Source organism: Bos javanicus, chromosome 12 (genome assembly GCF_032452875.1).
Source record: "Bos javanicus breed banteng chromosome 12, ARS-OSU_banteng_1.0, whole genome shotgun sequence".
Classification (NCBI taxonomy): Eukaryota; Metazoa; Chordata; class Mammalia; order Artiodactyla; family Bovidae; genus Bos; species Bos javanicus.
Window position 1 is genome coordinate 77342172 of NC_083879.1, and position 19136 is coordinate 77361307.

General features: G+C 37.3%; 1 protein-coding gene and 1 non-coding gene across 6 annotated transcripts in view; one reads left to right on the top strand and one right to left on the bottom strand.

Moving 5' to 3' along the window:
- PCCA (propionyl-CoA carboxylase subunit alpha) overlaps positions 1 to 19136 on the top strand; it is a 417781-nt gene that overhangs the window by 186703 nt on the left and 211942 nt on the right. For all 5 annotated transcript variants that reach the window (XM_061435312.1, XM_061435309.1, XM_061435310.1 and 2 more), the window contains 2 exons: positions 9331 to 9409; positions 16100 to 16202. In XM_061435312.1, coding sequence (XP_061291296.1) covers positions 9331 to 9409; positions 16100 to 16202 — 182 coding nt within the window. The remainder of the gene's footprint in view (positions 1 to 9330; positions 9410 to 16099; positions 16203 to 19136) is intronic.
- Positions 10457 to 10561, bottom strand: LOC133258683 (U6 spliceosomal RNA). Its single transcript, XR_009740141.1, has one exon. It is a non-coding gene; the product is annotated as a U6 spliceosomal RNA (small nuclear RNA).

Below are 19136 nucleotides of genomic sequence, written 5' to 3' on the forward strand. Positions count from 1 at the left end.
CTTTCGTTGCTCCAATATACACACTTTGGGTTTCCGCATTGTTTCACAAGTTCTCTCTCTGCATTTTACCACGTTATATGTGTTCTCACTGTCTCTCGTTGTTTTATTGCTGTTCTTCTTGCATACCTTTTCTTTTTTTTATCACTCTATTGCAAAAGGCTCTACATAATGTTTGGAAACTTTCTGACATGCTTTACTTCTGATCCCTGAATCAGAATTAGAGATCTAGTATATTTTATTTGCCTGAGTAGAGGAAAGGTAGCCCAGATCAGTTTTCCCAAGAAAACAAAAAAAAAACTAATTGCCTCTCTTTGCCATATTTAAACAAATACTGTTATGTACTGGTTTACTTTCTTATAGCACAGCTTGATTAAATCTTTATGTGTATACTATTTAAACTCAGTGTATTTGTATAGATATCCGTGTGTTCATGTGTGCATAGCCGTCTTAGGAAAGGCAAAATGTCCTGTGCCCACTTTACACTTTTTCATTTTCCAGTGGTAAAAGCTCAGTGATAATAAGGATCACCTCTAGGTACCTTTTGTAGAGATTATGTTCATCTGCAGTAGTAGTAGATACATGAATAAATCATAGTTGGACTGTAACACATATATGTTTATGTTCTAGTTACTGGATAATTATAGGCCCTAGAGAAATATAAATATATATCACTTCAGTGTGAAGTATGCTCTTCTGAAGATACACCAATACTAAATTGATAATGACTGAAGTAACTATAACTAACTTGTAATTAAAAGGCAACAACAAAAAAGTGGAAAATTATGACCAAATAACAATATGGGAAACGCATTGATGATGGAATTTATTTTTCCAAATTGTTTGAATTTGAACTATCTCCTTGTTTGTCTTCACAGTAGGAACTTTTCAGTGTAGCCAAGTGTTGCATGGCAGCCAAATTGCCTAGTAGATTTTGAATTATGTTTCCTTGGAAAACTTAGTAATGTGGTAATTCTTATTTGAGTCTGTGCAACTGTCATTCATTTATCAGAGCTGTAGTGTTACACCTTTTTATTGCCCCTGCCCTGTAACCTTAAACAGCAAGATTTTCCTCATCCTCCATGTTCACTTCCCGTTGGTAAGACTATGGGTGCATTGGAGTTCTATTCTATGCCAGCCTTGTCCAGGTATGAGGCTGATGGAGGTTCTGCCATCCACAGTGGCACGGATCATGGAGGCAGGAAGTAGAGGGGTCTCGATTTTGATCAGCAGTTCTCTGTAATTCAGCATTCACTACTATATTGCATTATGTGGTTTTGCAGTTTGTATATCATCGTCATCATGTCCTAAATCTTGAATTCATCCCCTTTTCTCCATTTATCTTGTGGTTCCATTTGTTAAGCTAGTGTCATCTTTTGCCTAGATCACTGTAATAGCCTTCCAGATGGCTCCTCTGTCACAGACTGGATACCTGTCTTAAAGCAGACCCTGGGATTTTATTGGGGAGTATTCTTGGGACCAGTGCACATGAGGGAGTGAAAGAACTTGTGCACTGAAGGGGATTTGAATCGAGTTGAGACTCAGACTCAACAATGGCCTTAGCTCTTCCTGCAAAGAGTTCTGCATATTGAAAAGTGGAAGTTACTCAGTCGTGACTCTCTGCAACCCTATGGACTATACAGTCCATGGAATTCTCCAGGCCAAAATACTGGAGTGGGTAGCCTTTCCCTTTTTCAGGGGATCTTCCCAACCCAGGGATCAAACCCAGGTCTCCTGCATTGTGAGCAGATTCTTTGCCAACTGAGCTGTCAGGAAAGCCCAGTATTGGCTGATCTTTTATATTAAATAGCTGTCTCAAATTGGGGCAATAAGACTGAACTGTTATACACGTATGTTAACTAAGCCTTGGGTGCAGGCTGCCCCTTGGAAGGAGTAATACAAGCTGAGGACAAGTCAGCTTTTGGTTGATGATACTCCCAGCAGCTGGAGGAATGTCCTAAAGTGGTGAGATGGACAGAGCTCTGTTTCATAATTTTAATATGTATTTTCCACAGTTGTTCATTTCTGAGTATTTTCAGAGTTCTGTTATGATTTTTGAATCTGGCTATTTAGGAATACATTAACAAACAGTTTCAACTTTTTGTGATATTTCTAAGTTAATTGCTTTCTGATTAGTGAATATCATCTTTCTTATTTAGAAACTTTCTAATTTGATGAGAATTGCTTTATGGCCAAGGAGTAAATCACTTTAAATACATCTTCCATGTGTACCTGAACAGAGTGTGTATTTTCATATTATTGTAGGCCATGTTTTGTAGGTCAAGTCTGCCTATTGGGATGTTCAAATCTTCTAGTGATGTTTTTGGCTATTTGATCAGTTTTTGAGAGTGGATTAGTGACGTTTTCTTGCTTGCCAGGAAGTTAATGGGTAATATAGCAGTGTAATGTGTCTTCTTGGCTAATTTTACTTTTTATCAAATATATGGCTTTTTTTGAGTTTGCTTTCTAATTTCATTTTATCAGTATTGTTATGCATAAACCAGGTTATTTTGGTGTTTTCCTATGTTCTTTTTTTTTTTTTTTCCCAGTCAACCAGTAGTCTATTGATTGAGGTCTCTCTCTTGTAAGTGTATATACTGATGTTTTTCTTTTTCTGTTCAAGACTGGCACTGTCTTTTAACCATAGATTGCAGTCGATATACATTTGTTGTATTTACTACTTTCTGATTTATTTATATTATCTTCTTTTTATTTTTGTTCCACTTCTTGGATTCTACTTTCTCTCCTTTCATGACTTCTTTTTGATAATGATTGCCTTTAAAATTTCTCTTCTTCATTCCATTCCCATCCCCCCCACTCCTTTCCACTGTGATAGAAATTTTATGCTTATTTCTATTTCAGGGTTTACTGTAGAAATTTGAATTTGGAGACAGTTCTTCAGGTGTTCCTCAGTATCCTAAACTTTTTAAAATGTTTACTTACTTTAAGATTCAATCTACAGTTTTTTGTCCTATCAAAGATTTCCTCCTTATATGCTTTCTTGTATTTTATTTCCTTAATTCTTTACCCCGCTAATTAGACATTATTACTGGGCTATAAATAGCTAATATTTATGTACCTTTACTCAAATATTTATTTTCTTTGTTCATTGTTCCTTCTTCCCATCCCTGACTTTACAAATGGGATTATTTCTGTTTTTCCTGGAATTTACCCCTTAGAAGTTTCTACAGGTAATTAACTCAGTTTTTGTCTAAATGGGACTATTCACATTCTTTGTTAAAAGATGACTTTGGTGTGTATGCAAGTCCAGGTTGATAGTGGTTTTCTGTTAGCGTAGTGCTGGAATATTTGTACTATACTGTGCTCTGCAGCTGTTGAAGAGAGAGTTGTCAGTCTCATTTTTGTTACTCCTTTGTAGGCGGTCTGTTCTTTTTGTCTGGCTCCTTCATAAAAATCATTTTTATGGAGGAATGCTTTATGAAGAATAAAATCTTAACTATTTTAAGTGTATAGGTTAGAGAATTTTAGTACATGTCACTACAATTACTGCTGCTACTGCTAAGTCACTTCAGTCGTGTCCAACTCCGTGCGACTGCATGGACGGCAGCCCACCAGGCTCCTCCGTCCCTGGGATTCTCCAGGCAAGAACACTGGAGTGGGTTGCCATTTCCTCCTCCAATGCATGAAAGTGAAAAGTGAAAGTGAAGTCGCTCAGTCGTGTCTGACCCTTAGCATGGACTGCGGCCTACCAGGCTCCTCCGTCTACAGGATTTTCCAGGCAAGAGTACTGGAGTGGGGTGCCATTGAAGGTATAGATAATTTCTGTTCTTTTAAAAAACATTGCTTCCTTCATTTTACACTTCCACCAGCAGTGTTTCAAGAGTTCTAGTTACCTACTTACTCCATGCTTGTGAATACTTGTTTTTGTAGTTTTAGTCATTCTAATGGATATGTAGTTATATTTCATTGTGATTTTGATTTCTGTTTCCTTAATACCGTGGAGCATATTTTCACATGCTTAATGACTATTCATTAATCTTTGCCAAACCAAAGGTCACTTAAATTTTCTCTTATTTATCTTCTAGACATTTTATTCTTTAGTATTATGTAGTTAGGGCTACAATCCACTCTGAGTTAACTTTTTGTGAAATGTGAAGGACTTTGTCTAGATTCACTTTTTGCCCATGGATTTCCAGTTGTTCTAGCAACATTTGTTGAAGTGATTGTCTTTTCTCTATTGAGTTACTTTTGCTTTCTCGTCAAAGATCATTCACTGTGTTTGGGTGAGTTTATTTCCGTGCTTTCCATGCTATTCCATTGATTGATTTGACTGTTCTTTTACCAATATCTTGGTGATTTTATTACTGTAGCTTTATAGTAAGCCTTAAAGTTGGGTAATGTCAGTCTTTTGAATTTGTTGTTGTCTTTTAATACTGTGTTGGCCATTACAGGTCTCTTACTTTTGTATATAAATGTTAAAATCAGTTTGTTGATATATACAAAATAGCTTAATGGGGTTTTGGTTGGAATTGCTTTGAATCTATAGATCAATTTAGGGAGAATTGATATCTCAACAATATTTAGTTCATGCATGTGGAATTTTTCTCTATTTATTTAGTTAGATCTTCCTTAATTTCATTCATCAGAACTTTGTAGTTTTCTGCATATAGATACTATACATATTTTGTAGATTTATGCCTAAGTGTTTTATTCTTTGGGATACTAATGTAAATGGTATTGTTTTTAACTTCAAGTGTTTCCATTGCTGGTATGTGGGAATGCAATTCAAATTGTACTTACATTAGTCTTAGAAGGTTTTTTTTTGTTCATTTGGGTTTTTTTGGTGGTTGTGGTTCTTGATTTTTTGAGATTTTCTTCATAGATGATCTTATTTCCTGCTAATGACATTTCTTCCTTCTTAATTTGTTTACCTTTTTCTTGTCCTATTGCATAAGCTGGGACCTATAGCAAGATGTTGAATAGGAGGGGTGAGAAAGGACATCCTTGCCTTGTTCCTGATCCTAGGAAGAGTTGGACATGACTGAAGTGACTTAGCATGCACAGTTCTTACATGTATGGCTACCATACATGTAGCCATACCATTTTAGGTAGGAGAGAGAAGTGATCATATGTATATATTAAAGAATTTTGCTAACCTCTTTATAGTTTGATGGGACCAACTGTATTAGTAGGGAGCTCTGTTAGGAGATTTCTGGTTAGCACCACCAAATTAGGAATCGGACATTTCTCAAGAAATATTTCACTTTTCCTTTCTTTTTACATTTCCTTCTCTATCAGTCATTACAGTCTATGAATCTTTTATTGAAGAAGCTATAGGTGAAAAACTATATAAAATTCTTCATTATATGACTCATGATATTTATGTCATGAAGATGTCATTTTACCAGCCTTTACAGTATCATTATGCCCCTGTGTATAGGGGCAGGTTTTGCTTAAAGGGGTGTAGATTATGCACTGTGTGTCTTGTGCAGCTCAACATGGTGTGGTGGTGAAGAAATACAGTTAGACTTGGGATTCACAACTGAGTGGGAAAGCACCAAGCCGTAGAGGCTGCCTTCATCCACATCCTGCCTACACATTGTACTGACTCTACCTCTAATACAAGGCTAGGCCTTTCTCTTTCTCTGTATCGACAGTTAGGTCCGGGTTACAGCTCTCTCTCTACTGATGGTTTAGTCGCCAAGTCGTGTCTGACTCTTTTGCGACCCTGTGGACTGTAGCCCTCCAGGCTCCCCTGTCCATGGACCTCTCCAGGCAAGAATACCGGAGTGGGTTGCCATTTCCTTCTCCAGGGGATTTTTCCGATGATCAGACCTGCAGCTCTTGTGTCTCTAGAGTTGGCAGGTGGATTCTTTACCGCTGAGCCACCAGGGAAGCCCAGTCAGTCAGCCTGACTTAGAGCCACAGGCAGACGTCCATTGAGAGGATGGTAAAGGTGAGGAAAAACGTGCCAACAGCACAGATTTGTTTTTTGTTTTTTAAAAGCAATCTTACCATATCAGGAAATTTCATCTCGTTTTAAAAACCTTGGAGAATTTTATTTTGTTATGATAAGGAAGGTTGTTCTGTTTCAAACATACGTCAACTAAAGATTATAAATTTAAAGAAATGTGTTCTAGACAAAAGTTGAACAGAGGAATAAGTACTCTAATGGGTTAAACAATGTGAGAGAACGTTAGTGGATATTTCATACCCAGGCTGGAAAAAGTGAGGGGTTGCAAGCCATCAAACTTGATCACTTCTGATTTTTCTGGGAATGCCAACTTTTGACTGAATATGTTTTTTTTCCTTTTTCTTCCAGTTCCTGGCACCCCATAACTTACCCTAATTAGAGTCACAGACACAATAAGAAAGTGGGGATGATGGACTGGGCTTTTTGATACTATTTAGTATCATCTATGTGGAATATTTTTTCCCCTCCTTTTCAAATGGCTAGTTCTCATTTCTCCATGGCATGATGACACCATAAAAATATGTGCTGTCCGAAATTTAATGACTTACTTGGCATAAGACTTTGAGTAGAATACCTTACTATTATATTATTTTCAGTTATAGCTCAAAAATTACATTGAATTCATGACTGTAATGTCACCAACTTCAACCAGTTTCTTCCTGTCTCTCTGTCGTTTAATATTTGGCTTCTTAAATTCTTGTCAAGAAGTCTTCTCTTCTGGGTTGTGTGTATTCACAGGTCTATTGTTGCATCGCCTCCTTTGGGGGTGCTATGTTGCAATTGTCTTATTATATATTACCCCGATGCCTAACAGTGTCTCACCTCTTCTGAACATAAAATAGGGGAGCTTTCCTGGTGGGTCAGTGGTAAAGAACTTACCTGTCAATGCAGGAGGCATAAGAGATGTGGGTTCATTCTCTGGGTTGGGAAGATCCCCTGGAGGAGGGCATGGCAACCCACTCCAAGTATTCTTGCCTGGATAATCCCATGGACAGAGGGACCTGGGGAGTTACAGTCCATGAAGTTGCAAAGAGTCAGACACGACTGAAGTGACAGCACTGAACATAAAATAATTTGTTGTTGACAAATGATTTTACTTGTCTTGTTTTGCCATCTAGTTTTTTGTTACCAAGGAAAATTTCCAAATCTTATTTTGAACCTCACAAATCCCTAAATAGTCCAGGACCCATAGTAAATGACTAAGATGAGATTAATACTGGAATCAGAATAAATTTCCTAATCCTCAGTGGGAACTGGAAATGGTAGAGACATGAGGTGCGGATAGCATTCCTCTTGAGGTTTCCTGTTCACATGGATAAATAGTTTTTGATGGTGAATTGATAACATGTTTTATGGGGGAATATCACTTTAATAAAGACCTTAAGTTGATTTTAAAAAGATATCTCAGGCCTGCTGATTTCTAATTTTTAGATATTGTTTCTTCATTGCTCAAAAACAAGCTAATTCTTCTTTACTGATTTCAGTCTAGTTCCTTTATGTGATATTCGTTGTGCGGCTGCAGTGCTAAGAGACAAATAATGTTCTTGTTACTCTCAAGCAGAATCTGTAGAATGCAGAAGTGTGTAGGATAATTTGCACCTAATTTATGTGTCCAGTTCTCTTTTCCTCTGCCATCCTGCAGATAAACTCTGTACTTCAGATGGTTTCAGTCCTTCCTTAAACCTGTTCTATGTTTCCCCACCTCTGTTTTGTTTCTGTTCTTCCTGCCTACTGTGTTCATATCCTGCTCATCCTGCTGCTGCTGCTACTGCTGCTGCTAAGTCGCTTCAGTCGTGTCTGACTCTGTGCGACCCCATGGACTCTAGCCCGCCAGGCTCCTCTGTCCATGAGATTTCCCAGGCAAGAATACTGAACTGGGTTGCCATGTCCTCTTCCAGGAAATCTTCCCAACCCAGGGATCGAACCTGTGTCCCTTCTGTCTCCTGTGTTAGCAGGCAGGTTCTTTACTGCTAGCGCCACCTGGGAAGCCTCCTGTCTGTTGGGTTGGCCAAAAAGTTTATTTGGGTTTCTCCATCATATGTTATGGAAAAACCTGAATGAACTTTTTGGCCAACCCAATATAATATGCTTGTCTTAATCCCTTTTTCTCTTTCCTATGATTCCTTTCTGAATTCCTACTGAGAGAATTATCTGGGGTCCTGTGCCTCTTTCTTCCTAGATTATACGGCTCCATGTGTGAAAATAGCATATTCATCTTTCTTGTTCTTATTGCATCTGTGTTGCTTTTATAGTGCTGTCCCACATAAATCTATCTCACATAAGTGTAACCAGTACCCAGACTTTTAAAGCTGAATTAATTATGAAACACTGTTAACTAAGTCGAAGTTAAGAGTGATGTTCTGTGGCTCAGGGGTCAGATGTCCGTGGCATTTCGCCCTGTCTGCCCTTTTCTTCAGAGATCCCACAGCTAGAGCGCAGGGCTGACAGAGCATCACTGGGCGGGCGGAGTCCTTGAAGGGCTCCTCCCTGACCTCTTTCTTCACAAACGATCACAAACAAGTGGTCTCAGACATGTGTCTCCACCGTATTGTCAGAAACCCTCTAAACACAGAGACTTCACAGCTTTTCTTGGTCAGTCATCACAGATGACTCATGCTGTCAAAATTTTTACTTTATAACTACTCTAAATACTCATTCCTGTTTAATCACAGCAGTTTTTTTCTTTTCTCTTACAAGACTTTGGCTGGAAGCGTCCTCTGGTTTGGGCCTGATGTTGTATTTTTGTAATACTCCCACGTTTCAGCGTTTCATCCCCTGGTGACTGAATGGTATATGTTGGTAGCTTCTCTATGATGGCAGCAGGCCCTGCCTCTTCAGCTCCAGTCATAATAGAACAGCCATGGCTTGATTTTTCCCAGAGCCATCATGTCTTTCTTGCAGATAAAAACTGCAGGGGTTCCCTATAGTTTTGCAGATGAAAATACCTCAAGTACCTGTAAATCATTACTTTTGAAAACAAGGAATTTAATTTGTTACGCCTGCAAACAGCAGTTTGGGGGAATGAAAAGGAAAGCATGTGTTTGTGTGTGTGTTTCCTTAATGCTATATAAGTTGTTTCTTATATCTTTGGTTAATTAATACTGTATCTACTTTCATTTTTGGAATCCACTGTCAAATTATGTTTTCTTATTGGGGAAAATGTTGCATTTATTGGTACACACAGTCTTTTTCTTTTAAAAATGATCACACTCATTTAAAAATATATATGAAACATATGTAAGATCCTTAACCGGCATTATTTTCCTGATGCTAAAGAAAGGAACTTTAAAATAAATTAGTTATTGTCTTCTGTGTTACTGAACATGTGGTCAGTTGTCATGTTCATGCATCCAGATGATCGAAGCCTGAACTGCTGTCTCATTCTTCCCTGCTGTTAGGCTACCCTGTCATGATCAAGGCCTCAGCAGGCGGTGGTGGGAAGGGCATGCGGATCGCTTGGGATGATGAAGAGACCAGGTGAGATTCTGTCCAAAATATACTTTTGATGAAAATAGCAGTCACTGGAGTTTTATTAAACTGACAGGTAAACAGATACCAAAAGCATAATGGAATAATTAAAACAATCATCTAATTTTTACTCCTCTAGATGGGCAAAATTAATATTCGGCAGAAAAGTTTCTTATTTACACTTAGGTGTTTATCCTATTATAGAAAGTTTTCTTTTTTTACTATCTCAAACATTAATAAAGGATTATCTTTTATAGTGTATTTTTAAAGATTACAGTCATGATTCTGTCTTCTAGGTAAAAATTGCTAATGTTTGGCTGTTCTGAATATGATAGAAGATTTGAATCTAATATATTTGAAAGCAGTAGTAATTTCATCTGTTTATGTATTACTCAGTACTCATTTGCTTCCCCTTGATTATCTGTAAAAATCGTGAACTACTTTGATAACTTTAGTGTTATCTTTATAGTGTTACTGTATTTCAATATAATTTATAGTGTGAAATATATTTCCTTTTGAATTTGAAAGTATAGTATGTTGTTCATATGCAGTGTACTCTGTTATGTATTTGAACAGTTTCTTAGTAGTAGTTTCAGAAATTAAAAGAGACTTTGAAAACAAAATTTTATAAACTTAATGTATCGATAACATCATGGTGAGTAGAAAAATAAATTTTTTAACAACTGCCTTGTCCACGCAAGTTTTAGGGGACTCTATTCAGATTTTATTACATACTTCAAAGCTTGACAGTAAGAGAGATTTATGTCATTTTTTGAAGGAAAGGGATGAAAAAAATCACTGAATTATTATCATTAGTTGCCTTTCCTGCCCTTTCTCTACCCAGAAGTAATTTGGTCTTCCAAATGGTTAGTTCTTTTTTCTCCTTTTCTTTTCCTTTCCTTCTCATTCCCTGAAATCTCTGAAAGAGAGAGATCAGGAGTAATCGGTATGAAAGCCATCCAGTGCAAAGCTAATTCAGAAGTTAGGTTCTTTTTTTTTTTTTTTTCCTTTGGTGCGCCTCCACCGCCCCACAGGGTCCTGGGACACTGTGCGAGAAAAAATATGGACCGCTTCACGAATTTGCGTGTCATCCTTGCGCAGGGGCCATGCTAATCTCTGTATCGTTCCAATTTTTAGTATATGTGCTGCCGAAGCAAGCACAGAAGTTAGGTTCTAAAGTGAACTTAATTTACAAGGTAAAAATCTCTCAGGGGCAATAGATTACCCTAAAATGTGAGGGGACAGACACCACATTGCAGACTTGCACAGACAGTTTTAACTCTAAAAGATGATTGTCTCAAAACACCGTTGTTTCTTGGGTTGTATTCAGAGGTGGGGGTGATGATATTTGCCTAAGACGAGTCTTTCAACCCCAGCCTCATGCTCAGTGTTATGCTACCACATAGTGACCAAGGTCCCATCAGAGTCTCCTCTCCCATCTTACACTTACCCAGCATGAAGAAGCTCATTGGGTGCATTGGTGTGGTTATTGAGGTGTTTGATATTGGCAGCCTCCTATATGACAAGCAGTGTTTTAGTAAGTTTCCAGGAAGAGAGCCATGAACAGAAATATGCAATAGAGGGAACCCTCTATTCCTCCATAGCCAGTGTATGACTGGATCCGGAGTTCTTAACCTTTGAATTTACAGACGCATAAAGTTCAGGGATGTTCATGCACCTGGATAAGGGGGAAAAAAGTACGTGTTTCTTTTACTAGCCTATACCTGGAATTTAGTGTTTCTTCCAATATAGACAACAAGCTACAACAGTAGTAGTATCTGTGGAGCTTTGCAGCCTTCGGGGAATCCCTTGTATTTTCACATCACAGTTATTGCAGGTTCCTCTCAGTAACAGTGTAACAATTAGCAACAAGTAACAATTAGACTTGTTGTTGGAGCTTATTAACGAATAAAGAGCCACTTACAGGATATCCCAAATTTGTTTTTAAAGAATATCTTGATACCTTTATTTCAATATAATTTCTTATGAAACCCTATGCATACTCTTTTCTATGTTTTAAATCACTTCGAGTCATATTTTGACAAATGCTTCGTGATCCTGCCAAAGGCATCCGTGACATAAACAAGGTTTAGAAACCTATTCTGGTAGGAAGAGACAGTGAACAAGATGAAAATCAATCATATACTATTGTGGAGGATGATAAGCAATATAAAAAAAATAAAGGAGGAAAGGAAGAGGCATGGGGAGTGTTGGAAGGAATTCCTGTTGTAAACAGGACTGGCAGGATTGTCCTTGCTGAGTAGGTATATTTGAGTGGTGAGGTTAGAGTACATGGAGATGAGGACCAGGCTGGGGAAGAGCAGGTGTGGAGGCGGTGATGCAGGAGCAGGTCTGGAGAGAAGCAGGTGGCCAGGTGGTGGGGGCTGGGGAGGGTAGGAGGACATGGGGAACAGACTATCTGGGACCTTGTAGGCCATACTTAGTGAGACTTAGGCTGTTGGAGGGTTTTCAGTAGAGAAGTCACAATCATGGAACTTGACAACAAATTCCTCACCTTATTTACATGTTTCAAATTGTAGAAATTTTCAGGCATACAACAGTGTAGAAGAATGTAATGAACTTCTGTACTGTGTATCATCCAGATGAACCAGTTGTCAAGATTTTGTGACTTAAGTGTTAAAAAGGATGACTCTGGCAGCTATCTTGGTAATAGACTTAATGGGGACAGAATCATGAACCCCAGAATCAGGGAAACCAGACAGGGGGCTGTTGAAATAACTCAAGCAAGAAAAATGATGATGGTGGCTTTCCCCAGTGTAATGGTGGAAGTGGTAAGAAAGAATTTAATCCTGAAAGGAGAGGCAACAGAATTTGCTGAATGATTGGATATAGAGTTTAAGTACTTGAGGATGACTTACGGGCCCTGTTTAAGAGATATATATATATATATATATATATATATATATATATGTTTGGCTCTTACTGTCTCTTTGGCCTTGGTGGTTTAGTCGCTAAGCCGTGTCTAACTCTTGCAACCCCGTGGACTGTAGCCTGCTAGACTCCTTAGTCCTTGGGATTTCCCAGGCAAGAATACTGGAGTGGATAGTCATTTCTTTCTCCAGGGATCTTCCTGACTCAGGGATTGAACCTAGGTCTCCTGCATTGCAGGCATATTCTTTACCAACTGAACTACTGGGGAGTTCATATATATGAATTAAATGGCTATGCTGCAACACTGCTTTACTTGAAAATTTCTTGGGAAGTGCTGAGAGGTTAAGGTCAGAATGAAGGCATTTATCTTCACAGTTGAAGAATGCTTAATTGAAGAAAGGTCTGCTTCTTAGCTTCTCTCTGGAATTCTTCTCCCCGTGTTCCTTTTGATGGCGGAGACTTACAGAGCATTGGTTACCTCTCTGAAACGTTGGCAATTGGGCTGGCTGGCTGCTGTGTGTGGGCGGAAGCAGGCTTAAGGATAAGAGGCATGCGTAGTCCCATTTTTACCACATAATTTGTCTTATTTGACTTTTATCTTTTGAAGTTCAGGTTTTGAAGCTATCTCTTGTGCTTTGTTTGTAACCCCAGTGATTTAGTGGACGTCTCCACGGGTTGCTTGGGCTTCCTCACAGTATGGTGGCTTTGATTTCTTATTTAGTGACCCAAAGGTCCAAGAGCATTTGTTTCAAATCCAAGAGAAAGCCGTATCACTTTTTATGATCCAGTCTCAAAATTTATACACAGCATCCCTTCTACCATACTGTTTGATTATCAGTGAGCACAAATTCCCCCTGAATTCAAGGGGAGGAACGTTAGACTTCACTTCCTCATGCAGGAGTAGCAAGTTTCTTAGAAGAGCACGTTGAGTGGGAGATGCCACTGTGGCCATGTTTGGAAAACACAATCTGCTATAGTCTCTGTAGTTAAAAAAAAAAAAAATACATTAAACACAACTTAATGGTTTTATAAGAGATGTGTATTTTGTGAACTCTTTTTTCCTCCGTGTTTTCCCCTTTTGTATAGCAATTATAGAGCAATTTCACTAAAAGTCTTAGCATTTAGTCTTTTTTTAAAAAAATATTTATTTTTTGGGTGTACCAGGTCTTAGCTGTGCCATATAAAATCTTTAGTTGTGGCATGTGGGATCTAGTTTCCTGACCAGACATGGAACCCGGCCCGCCCCCCACCCCGGCATTGGGAGTGTGGAGTCTTGGCCACTGGACCACTAGGGAGCTCCTGCATGCAGTTTTCATTATGCTTCTTAGGATGTCAGGTTTTTTTATCAGTCATTTCTCCAAGGCTACTCTTAGTAACATATTCTTTTATAGTGAGATTACTCATCAGTTTCCTGACAGTCAGTGATTTTCACCAGTGGATTTTCACCAGTGGATTTGGTATTTAACCAGTGGATTTTAATTTAGAATTCAGTGTCTTCAGAAATCGCCATATCTATTCTTATATTGGGCCTCTTTGGTAAATAAGTTAACCCTTTCCTGGCTAGTAAATGGCATATTGTTTCAAAATATTTTCATATAACTAGTAAAAGTATGTACATAAATACTTTTCTACCTAAAATTATTCCCTTCAACTTGATAAATAAGCCATCTCTAAAACTGTACTGAGATTAACAAAAGTATGACATTATTTGATATAATGATATAGGATCCTCATTTTAAAAATTTGCTCTGTAACCTCTGTTAATTTGGAAAAATAGAAACTTTGAAAAAATTGAGGAAACAGTCCAGAAAACACCCATATATTGTCTTTCGGAGTCACCAGCTGTTGACATAATGCTGAATTGCATTTATTCCTTCCTTTCTCCTAACTTGAGGAAGAAATTTTTCACATATTCCACAAAAATTTTAACATTCCTCAGAAAATTTAGTAGCTGCTTATTATCCTAAGAAGTATGTCCCTTTTGTAACATCTTCAGGGAAGTGTCATCTGTACTTAGAAGTTTTAGAACATCTGAAAGATTTTTTTAAAAGTTTACTTTTAAACTTTTAAAGTTGGTTATGGCATGCTGCAGTCCATGGGGTAGCAAAGAATTGGACACAACTTGGCGACTGAACAACCACAACATATTAAATTAGGGTGAAAGTCATGGAGGTTATTGAAAATAAATTCATATATTTTCACAATCTCTGGCTTCCTTTTCTTTACGCCAATTTAAATGAAATGTTGTGGCATGAATGGAAAATTAATCCTCTCTACATTTTGGAGTACCCCTATGTGATTTCAGGTGTTGTGAGGGCAGTTTCTGTTTTATTTTTCTATCACATATATAATATATGCACCAGCCTCAGTTTCACTGTTAGTATTTATGGAATGATTGTATGACTGAGTGGTACAAATGATCTACATGCAGTTTTCCATGAATTCTAAAACATGTTGGTAAGTGCTCTCAAACTTGATACTTTATTTGGGAGACTTTGATTTTTCACTTTTGGTATTTGTGATTTCAAAGCAAAATAAAAACTCTAAAATCATTAGAGCAGAGACAAACTGTAAAGTATTATGTTTTTCCTTTGTGAATCATTGTATCCCACCTAATAAGAAGTGGGTTATATGATACTGAAAGCAATGATTCATCGTGCTTTAGTTTCTTTGAGGTTTTCAGTCTCCTGAGATCTAAACTCCATTCCCTTAAATCGTGAAAGTAATGGAGGCCTAAGAAAACATGACACTTTTTCTCTGAGACCACTGAGAGATAGAAATATTTGCAGTATGTTTTGAAATTCATCTTCTAGTCAGTGTTTATTCGCAATGTTATATTTTTCAAGCACACAAACAAATGAGATAGTTATTTCTAATATTGCCAGATGAAGTGTTTGCAAATGAAAGGATTAAAAGAATTTTAATGTTGAACATTAAATACAGGTATTTGAAGTGTAAAAAACTATTAATTACATGTAAAAGGAATTAAAGTTTATATTCTATATATATCGATGAATGGAACATAAGATCCTCAATTAGTTTTAAGTAAGCAAGTCTGAGTTTTAAATAGACTGAATGAAATCATGTCAAAGTGTGTGACTTTAGTAAGCATATTTTAATAATATTAATAATGTTTAAGTTATTGTAGTTTGGAAATAAATGTATAACAATATTTAAATTCATGTTTTTATTTAAAAAATCAAGCTGTTCTCTTTTGTTAACTATTTTTGAGCAATTTTAAAGAAGATAAAAATTACAATGATCTGTATGGACGTGTGGGGGACCATTCAAAGTTGGGTGCTTAAAATATTTGGAAATGTTCTTGAGGACTTTCCTCTCCTGTTCTTACTGAGTTTATTTGCTGTGGTTTTGCCCCAGCTGTGCAGTTGCCTATGTTCTTTACATTTTTGTGTGCATTGTCTCACTTTTGAGTCAAATGGATACACGTTTTTATATATTTTTATTAGTGGAATTAAGGTATATTAAGGTCAAAGAAATGAAATTTTACATGCTTTGATGGCTTATTAAAATGTCTCTTTTTTAAAAGCAGTTGGTGAAATAAGTATTTGGTATTCGTCTTTTTATAAAAATCTAAGATCAGGGAAATTAAAGCATTTACCCAGAGTCACAGTACTAGTAAGTGGAAGACTTGTTGTTCAGTCCGAGTTAATTGAGTTATTTGTATGTTCAGTGTATTTTTCTCTGCTCTGCTCAGAGGTATGCAACAGTAAGCCTTTATCTAGTTTTCCTTATGTCAGGGGCTGTGCTTGTTTTGTGTTCATGTGCCTCTTCTCTTTTTCTTCATAGGGATGGTTTTCGGTTTTCATCTCAAGAAGCTGCTTCTAGTTTTGGTGATGATAGGCTACTAATAGAAAAATTTATTGATAACCCCCGTCATATAGAAATCCAGGTTGGTACATTTTAAGATACTTTCAAATCATTATGACTTTAAAATAATATTACTTAGTCCTATTAGAATACATCCTGTCTTAAATTTTTGGGTGATTGTGAATGGTCTGTTTTTTATTGAGCCCATCTTTGCATGAAATGTTCCCTTGGTGTCTCTAATTTTCTTGAAGAGATCTCTAGTCTTTCCCATTATATTGTCTTCCTCTGTTCCTTTGCACTGATCACCGAGGAAAGCTTTCTTACCTCTCCTTGCTATTCTTTGGAACTCTGCATTCAAATGGGTATATCTTTCCTTTTCTCCTTTGCTTTTTGCTTCTCTTCTTTTCACAGCTATTTGTAAGGCTTCCTCAGACAGCCATTTTGCTTTTTTGCATTTCTTTTTCTTGGGGATGGTCTTGATCTCTGTCTGCTGTACAGTGTCACGAACCTCTGTCCATAGTTCATCAGGCACTCTGTCTGTCACATCTTATCCCTTGAATCTATTTCTCACTTCCACTGTATAATTGTAAGGGATTTGATTTAGGTCATACCTGAATGGCTTAGTGGTTTTCCCTACTTTCTTCAATTTCAGTCTGAATTTGGCAATAAGGAGTTCATGATCTGAGCCACAGTCAGCTCCCGTGTATGTATTTTGTATATATTTTGCTGACTGTATAGAGCTTCTCCATCTCTGGCTGCAAAGAATATAATCAATCTGATTTCAGTGTTGACCATCTGGTGATATCGCTGTGTGGAGTCTTCTCTTGTGTTGTTTGAAGAGGGTGTTTGCTATGACCAGTGCGTTCTCTTGGCAAAACTCTATTAGCCTTTGCCCTGCTTCATTGTGTGCTCCAAGACCAAATTTTCCTGTTACCCCAGGTATTTCTTGACTTCCTACTTTTGCATTCCAGTCCCTTATAATGAAAAGGACATCTTTATTTGGGTGTTAGTTCTAGAAGGTCTTGTAGGTCTTCATAGAACTGTTCATAGAAAGTTCCCAGTTCAGGCATCTTTACCAACATTTGATTTCTCAGTTTTTTAATGTCTAGCCATTTGGTGGACATGTAATAGTATCTCTGTTTTAATTTGCATTTCCCTAATGAATATTGACATTGAACATGTGTTGTTTTTTTTTTTTTGAAGTTGATTAACCAAAACTGGATATCATATTTTCTGAAGTGACCGCTCAAGTCTCATCCTTGGCCCTCCCCTCTCCCACTTTCAAATTTGACTTTTTAAAAATTATTGAATGTTGAGGGTTCTGTATCTGTTTTGTTATGAGTCCTTAAGGTTTTTATACTGATTATAGTTTGAGAGGGTAGTCCTTTCAGCCAGCGTGTAGTGGAGGTGATGAGAGGTGATCGAATTCAGGGTGTTTTGTGAATGCAGACTAGAATTTCCAAAGGACTGATGTGCTATATAAGAAAAATTAGGCATCAGAGATAGTTTCAGGCTTTTGGCCCAAGAAATGATAAGAATGGGACTGTCTTTTACTGAGATGGGAAAGACTGTGAGAGGTACATATTTGGGGGAGGAAATCAGGGTATGAAGATTAACAGATGAAGGCTGAGATGCCCATCAGATACCAAAATGTGGATTTGAGTAGACTAATTTAGGGGAGATATTAGTATTTGAGCTGTCCTTCCTGTAAGATCCTAGAGGCAAAATAGATTTTCCCCTTCTCTGTATTCCCCACCCAGCACTTATTTGTGTTATCAGAAGACCGCTTAAGCCATATTACCTTTAGCCATCTCACTTTTTCCACACTAAAAAGTATCACTTTTTTTTTACTGATACTCAATAAATGTTTGTTGTATTGTGTTAAATAATTATATTTCTACGTCAACTTTTAGCTTATTTTAATTAACCATGGCATATATTTATGTTGATATTTTTTTAACATAGGTTAAAGTTACAGTAACTTAAATAGGCAGCACAGGTGTTTCCCAGATCTGATCTGCACTTGGGAGTTGCTTTCTTTTTTTTTTTTTATTTACCTTCTTCATTTTAATTAATTACTATTAGTATGTGCACATGATAAAGGGTATTCAACAGAAAGCAAGCCTTCTTCCATTCTTGTCTCCAAGCAACCCTGGTTTCCATCCCTGGAAGCCGACACTGTTACTGTTTTTTGAATATCCTGCCATAGTCGATGAATATATTTATGTGTAGTGTTATTTTCGAAGGGAGCTATCACATACTTTGTTCTTTGTCATGCAGTGGGAATGACACTGCTCTGTTGAAACCAGGGCGCTGCTGGCATTTTATGGGCTGGATCCGTGGATGCTGAAAGACTTGCATTATGTGAAGTGGTCTATTAACAAGGAAGCTTTTCCTAATAAACTAGATACCTGGGAGATCATTTTATAATCATAATCATTATCACACGTGTCTGTAAAGGGTGATATGGATAGTTTAAAAACCTCAGATGCATTGAGCATTAACTTCCTTTACAAGCACTTTTTTTTTTTTTTTAATAATGTTGTCCGGTTACTTCGTCTCTCAATTTGTTTAGTGGAATTCCCTGGTGGTCCAGTGGTTAGGACCCCGGGCTTTCACTGCTGTGGCCCAGGTTCAGTTCCTGGGCAGGGAACTAAGATCCTAAAAGCCACATGGTGTGGCCAGAAGAAAAACTATGCGCAGACTTCAGAGAAAAACAAACTTGACTCTGTGACCAAAATGAAAAAAAAAAGTAGATCATTTATGTATATTTGAATCTAATATTTTACAGTTGAAAATGTTTCTGAGAATTCTTGATTTTTGTCACTTTATTTCTTGGAGGCTAAGTCTACTTTCACTGCTACATCAATTAGACTAAGAAAAGGTAGAATAAATTTAACATTTAAAAATAATTCTGGATGTAGTTCTATGGTCACTTTTGAGTCTTAGAAATAAAATTCCAACTTATTGGATTTCATTGCTGTAATGTTTCCCTTTGGAAGCATTCTTGAGGTTT